Genomic DNA, 6473 nt, shown 5'->3' on the forward strand with positions numbered 1-6473 from the left:
GACCAGCAGGCGGCCACCAACAAGCGAATGGCAAGTTGCGATGGCTTGAGCCTTGGATTATACGTGCAAGGATCAAACATGTGAATGGGAGAATGGTACATGTTGCCAAGGATACCAAGTTAAGCTGTTTGACGTACTAGGGGGCTGCAGGCTGGTATACCAGCTCGGATGCAGGCTCCTGATGGGGGGGTCACCCCGGTGGGTGATACTTTTATTCGTCCGGCGAGAGGATGCAGACGCGGGGGTAACAATCTCTGAGCTTTCGAAAGCAGTGAGCAGTGGCGCGATGGAAGTGGGAGGGGGCCTGCATGTGGGGCACGGAGATTCGGTGTATGGACAGAGCATGAGACAAAGCGTAATGCAAAGCGAGGCAAGCCAAGCCAAGCCAAGCCAAGCGTAGCCGTTCAGCCTTTCAAGAGAGAGAGAGAGTGTGTGCGTGTGCGCGCGCGCGCACGCTCTGTGTGCTCTCTCGTGAACGGCCTTTCACAGATCACGCCTCTATATTTCATCGTGGTAAAAAAAGCCCCAAAAAGCCAAAATATTGCATGCTTTTTTTGCCTCTGCCAATGCCATTACATCAGGACACCGTCCTCACGGCCCCATCGCCCGTCCCCCCGGGCCCCCACCCCCCCCCCCCCCCCCCACCCCCCACACACACACACAAGTCACCAGCTATCAGAAGTGGAAGATTCCATGGGGCCGGCCAGACTGCAAACTTTGCACAGGTCAAAAACTATTCGTTTATCCCCCCCCCCCCCCCCCAAAAAAAAAAAACAAAAGCTTTCGATTTCTTTAATGTGATAATTTTTCACCAGCACCCCAAATTAACTTCTAACTTCTAAATCCTTCCTTACTTCTTAATAAATCACAATTCCTCCTTGGCCATTGTGGGCTACTTTCAACACTTTTTTAAAAAAATGGCCACTAATCTATTATTTCTATTACAACCCTCGATATGTTGGTTACAACACACACCCACCATCTGGCAAGTTACAACGACGTCTCCTCTCTGTAACCAATGCGATTTGAACCCCTAACCTTGGGGATAACACAATCACTCTCTATTCACTGAACTATGCTGATTACAACACACACCCACCCAATGTGAGAAAAAAACCGTCCTTAATTGTAATTTTCATTGCTCAAATTGAGGAAAACCGGTTGTATAAGGATGCCTCCTCGATAACCAATCAGATTTGAACCCATAACCTTGGGGACAACACAATCGCGCTCTATTCACTGAACTATGTAACACACACCCATTGTGAGGAAAAAATACCATCCTTAATTGTAATTTTCACTACTCAATTTGAGAAAAAACCGATTGTGCCTTGAATCTAAAGAGTCAAATCTTTGAGGTTTTAAATATAAAATCGATAATGCATTCTTTAATAAAAACCGGTTGGGCTCAAAGGTTGTCCTTTTTTTCACTGGTTAGAAACACTGCACCCACCATCCGGCAAGTTACAAGGACGTCTCCACACAGTAGCAATTTGAATCTATAACCTTGGGGAATAACACATCGCTCTATCCACCGAACTACTGCTGTGTTGACAATTTCAACACATTAAAAAAAAACAATTTACATTCACAAAGCATTTTACAATTTCAACACATTAAAAAAAACAATTTACATTCACAAAACATTTTATAGACTTAAAAAGTTCACTTCATTCTCATTGCATGAATTATTCGCAATTTGGCATGAATGATGAAAGGGTAAAGCTAGCTAGGTATGGGGAAAAAAGCTAGATACCAGAAAGGAAAAGTCAGATAAAGTGCGTAAAATTCATATTTTGGGTAAGAAAAAGGGGTGAAAGGTACAGGGTAAGAAACACAAAAATTATCACCATTTTCTAAAAAATCTCTGCAAAGAAATGAGCTGGCAGCGGGTGGGGCGAGGTGGGGCCAGCTGGCAAGGGGAGCAGTAAAACAGAGAGGTCCTGCTGCCACGCCAGCACAGCGCCCGTGTTTTCCTCCGACTAGATTTTGGTGAAATTTTGCGTATGTTTTGTCGTGATGTCCAGGCCCCACTGTTGCGCATGGTCCCTGCCCATGACCAGAAGGAGAACCTAATCTTCTACACGCGGAAGGACCCCTCTTCCCTTCCCTCCTCCGCTCTTCTGTGCTTCCTTCATTTCCCCTCTTCGCCATAGCCACCGTCCACCTTTATCAGCATTAATCCATACCATATATTAACGTTTAGAGCTTACCCTATCGCATGCCAACGTTAATCTCTCTGTATGTAACCCTCCAGCGTATTTAGCTGCACGTTTATCATATTATTCTTGTTTATATAATCATTGCAAACCTTCAAAGAATGCAAGATTAACTCGCCTTTGTTGGCTAATCCCCACCTCAGAAGAATGCAAGGTGTCCCCGGCGCCCACCACCGCTCTAGCTTGCCTGCAGCTCATGATCATCACCTCAGAATGCTAGACATGGCTGCTTTACTCAATCATGGGGAGACTAATGGCTCAATTCTAGACCAGTATAACCATGGCTTTGCTCCTGCTTTCTACTCACCACAGCTTGCAGGCGGTCTTGCTCCTCATGTCGATCACCATCATCAGTCTGGTCTAATCAATGGTTTGATGAAAGTGGAGACGTTGGAAGGCGGGGCCGGCGAGCAGTCCGCTGTTACAAACGTAACGTCGGCATCCGGTGAAGTTAGTGGAGACTCATCGTCCGGTGAGAGGGAAACTACCACCACCACTGGTGACGGTGGCAGCGCAGTCCAGCCCAGCTCAATGGCTATCAACAGCAATGGATTAACCGTAGCCGTGAAGGCTAAGAGAAGGCTTCCAGGGATGCCAGGTACGCCAACGTACGCAAATTTCGCTCGGTTAATTTGGCATAACATTACGGTATAAGAACGTCTTTAATTGGTGCTAAACAGATGCTACTTTATGAAGTTCTGTCTTCATATTATTATAATGGCTGGCCTATGATTGTTAGCATTGTTAATGCATGTTTACAGTGTCGATTATTGTTCTAGCTAATGAATTAATCGTGACAGCATTGATGTTAGTGACTGATCGACGGTTTGTTGGCAGATCCGGATGCGGAGGTGATAGCTTTGTCGCCGAGGACACTGTTGGCTACGAACAGGTTTGTGTGCGAGATATGTAACAAGGGGTTCCAGCGCGATCAGAATCTGCAGCTGCACAGGAGGGGCCACAATTTGCCATGGAAGCTGAAACAGAGGGGGAGCAAGGAGGTGAGGAAGAAGGTGTACGTGTGCCCGGAGACGTCTTGCGTTCACCACGACCCCGCGCGGGCGTTGGGTGATCTGACAGGCATTAAGAAACATTTCAGCCGCAAGCACGGCGAGAAGAAGTGGAAGTGCGAGAAATGTTCCAAGCGATACGCAGTCCAGTCCGATTGGAAGGCGCACTCCAAGACATGCGGCACTCGAGAGTACCGCTGCGACTGCGGCACCCTCTTCTCTAGGTATTCCGCCCGCCCTCTCTTCTCTCTCTCTCTCTCTCTCCCCCCCTTCCCTCAAAGACGCATAGGTCACTGCCTGAGCTTAAGTGTCATTGCGCCTCTCTCTCTCTCTCTCACGCACACACTCTCTCACTCAAAGACGAATAGGTCACCTGAGCCACACACACACACACACACTCTCTCTCTCTCTCTCTCTCTCTCTCACACGCACATTCTCACGTTTCTACAGGCCATCCCGAGCTTAAGTGCCATTGCTTGTCGCCCCCCCCCCCCCCCCCCTCTCTCTCTCTCTCTCTCTCTCAAACCTATAGTTGGAGTGCCATTGCTTGCCCTTTCTCAAACCTAGAGTTGGAGTGCCATTGCTCAGAGCCCCACACGATAAAAGAACCGGAATGGTTATCTAGTGCCATTTCTCTACTGTCATAATGTATGTATGGCCCACATGAACAATGACATGATCGTTTTAATATTATCATTTCTCCCATGTGTCGATGCCTCCATGAATATCTACAATGTCTCCCAACGTGGCCTCCTACTTCCTCAGCAGCAGGAGCTGCTCCTGGACTTGAGTCGATTTTTATTTCCCTAATCATCAATTAGGGTTGTCAATTCTTTCTGTCATAGCTTACTCGTTATCCACCTTGTTATGGTTGGCCTTGTCTTGCTATGTGGCTTTGTTTAACGTCGACCATAAGTGCTAGCTGAAGACACTCTCGAGTCTCATCCAACTATCTAAGTGTATGAGCACCTCCATTCCAGTGTGATTAAAGCTTGGCGTGTCATAATTTGCCTTGATGATTACATTTAGTGTAAGTGATCCGTTTTCTTGCACTTAAGACGTTGACCTACTTTCTTAATGTTAATTATGAGTGCGAACTAATAACCTAAAGCTCTGTGAAACGTGCACTAGTATATAACCTGTTATGCTTTCAAGCGATAACATGAACCATGAGTAATTTGACGTTGCGTAACGTTATATATGCTACGTAAATTTTGTACTTATTTGACCTTAATTTTGTGGTATAAGTAACTGATCAACCCATGTGCGCACGCGTTTGTGTTTGCAGAAGGGATAGCTTCATCACGCACAGAGCTTTTTGTGATGCACTCGCAGATGAAAACGCGCTAAGGCTGAATCAGAGCGGAGGGCATCCAGTTAATGCAGATCTTCTCAACGACACCACATTTTCAACAGCTATGCTACAAGGGGGTCCTTTTGGCAACGTGATAGGAGGAGACCCTACTGCGTCACATGCAAACGGCCATGGGTTCCTAGAAAGCTCTTCATTTGAGAACAGTCAGCTAGTGGCTGCTGCAACTACACCATCTTCACGCACAAGGCTACCTTTGTGGTTAAGTCATGCAGCAACCGGCAGTATTAATGATCATCAGCAGCTAATGGGAAACCCATCACAACTCAATCTTCCATTAAACCCTGCACTACTGGAATCATATAATGGCACTGGAGGGTCTGGAAGTAGCCATTACTACAGCAACTCTGGCTTAATGTTACCAGCTGCTGCCACTAGTTTAGGGCAAGGTAATGGTCTAATCTACGGCAATCATGTTTCTGAATTTGGCATAACAGGCAACAGCAGCAATGGAAATTTTGCAGGGATGACCAGCTTTAATGGCTTTACTGCATTACCCTCAGCTCCATCTCTTTATAATAATCAAGCCCATGCAGCTGCTTCGCCTTCCTCTGCACAAATGTCAGCCACTTCGTTGCTACAGAAAGCTGCTCAAATGGGCAGTGTAGCCACAAGTAATCCCTCTCTTTTCAAAGGCTATGGAGTGGCAAGTTTATCAGTTAATACAAACCCAATGTATTGGCCTCCAGCCTCATCAAATCAAGGTGCTAATGGTTTGTCAAGCATTGATGTAAACCGCTCCTTCAACAGAGGACCCTCTAGTATTGATCTTGATGGGGATAAGGCCAACCCAATATTGGGTGGTGACACAAGAAGAAGCAGCCTTATTATGGACAGTGCGGCTGGCATACAAGAGATGCTATCCTCTTTTAATGGTGGAGCAGGTGCAGGCTATTTTATGGGCGGTAATACTAGTAATTTATCTTCTAAAGCAACCTCCACTGCTATGGGTAATAACAACCCCATGTTGTCAGATGAATCATCAAGAGATTATTCTCAGCAAGCTTTATTTAATCATGGGTCATCGGTCTCAAATCCTTCTTTAATGGGTTTGCCTATAAGCATCGGGGGAGAGGAATATGGAGCTGCAGCGGATAACTTTACAAGGGACTTTCTCGGGGTGAGAGGAGACAATGGCATATTAGAAAGCATGGCAGGATGCCTTACTCAGAGATCATCAGAGCTTGGGATAAGCCATCATTACAGAGCCAATTCGAAGGAAAATCTAAGCTCCGATGAAGAAAACACGAGTGGCCAGTCCCATGCAAAATCATGGGATAACCAGCTATGATTCCTATGATCAAACTCTCCATTAAAATCGTAGAGCTCTATAAAACAACCAGCTCGTGGTTTCAGACGCTTCAACTTTGCCAGTCTCTGTGGTAGGTGTATTAGATGTCCTTGCAGTGCAGGATTCTAGTGTACAGGTAATTGTGATATTTTTTCCTATTGTTTAAAAACCGGCTTTATTCACAATATTGCAATGTAACTTAGATTTATTTATTGAGATACTACGATCATAGACCAGATTATTACATTTCTTATTAGCCCTAGAATAAATTGTTCGCTCTCTCCTTCTCCTCTTTATTGAGATCTCATGGATTGTATTCATCTGAGTCATTGAGAAAAACGACGTGGCCGATTTTTAATCAGTTTCCTTTGATTTGTTGAATAATAACCTAAAATGTAACAAGATTACAGTTTGGCCAATCCTTTGCTTGGATTTGTCGAATAATATCCGAAGTGTAAAAACTTGGTCGGTTGAATTTCAGTCTTTTTTTTTTCCAAGTTTCAAATACACTAAATCCGGTTTTTCAAGCACTCACTCGTATGACTATCTTCTCTTTTATTTTCTAGAAGGGTATTAATCTA

The 6473-nt window shown here is 45.2% G+C and overlaps 1 protein-coding gene across 1 annotated transcript; it reads left to right on the plus strand.

The window, feature by feature from the left end:
* Positions 1-2016: 2016 nt before the first annotated feature.
* Positions 2017-6153, plus strand: LOC147611066 (uncharacterized). The gene is made up of 3 exons (XM_086785713.1): positions 2017-2817; positions 3057-3453; positions 4518-6153. Exons 1-3 carry the CDS (start codon positions 2367-2369, stop codon positions 5890-5892), a joined length of 2223 nt encoding a protein of 740 aa, XP_086641839.1. The 5' UTR covers positions 2017-2366; the 3' UTR covers positions 5893-6153.
* Positions 6154-6473: the final 320 nt, after the last annotated feature.

Source organism: Cibotium barometz, chromosome 48, assembly GCF_041138505.1.
Source record: "Cibotium barometz isolate CiBa-2024 chromosome 48, ASM4113850v1, whole genome shotgun sequence".
In the NCBI taxonomy this organism is placed as follows: domain Eukaryota; kingdom Viridiplantae; phylum Streptophyta; class Polypodiopsida; order Cyatheales; family Cibotiaceae; genus Cibotium; species Cibotium barometz.

Bases quoted from the DNA above. Each gene is read 5' to 3' on its own strand.
- LOC147611066 (XM_086785713.1), top strand. From the start codon at position 2,367: ATGCAAGGTGTCCCCGGCGCCCACCACCGCTCTAGCTTGCCTGCAGCT. The intron at 2,818-3,056 runs GTACGCCAACGT...GTTTGTTGGCAG, and splicing joins AAGGCTTCCAGGGATGCCAG to ATCCGGATGCGGAGGTGATA. The intron at 3,454-4,517 runs GTATTCCGCCCG...TTGTGTTTGCAG, and splicing joins TGCGGCACCCTCTTCTCTAG to AAGGGATAGCTTCATCACGC.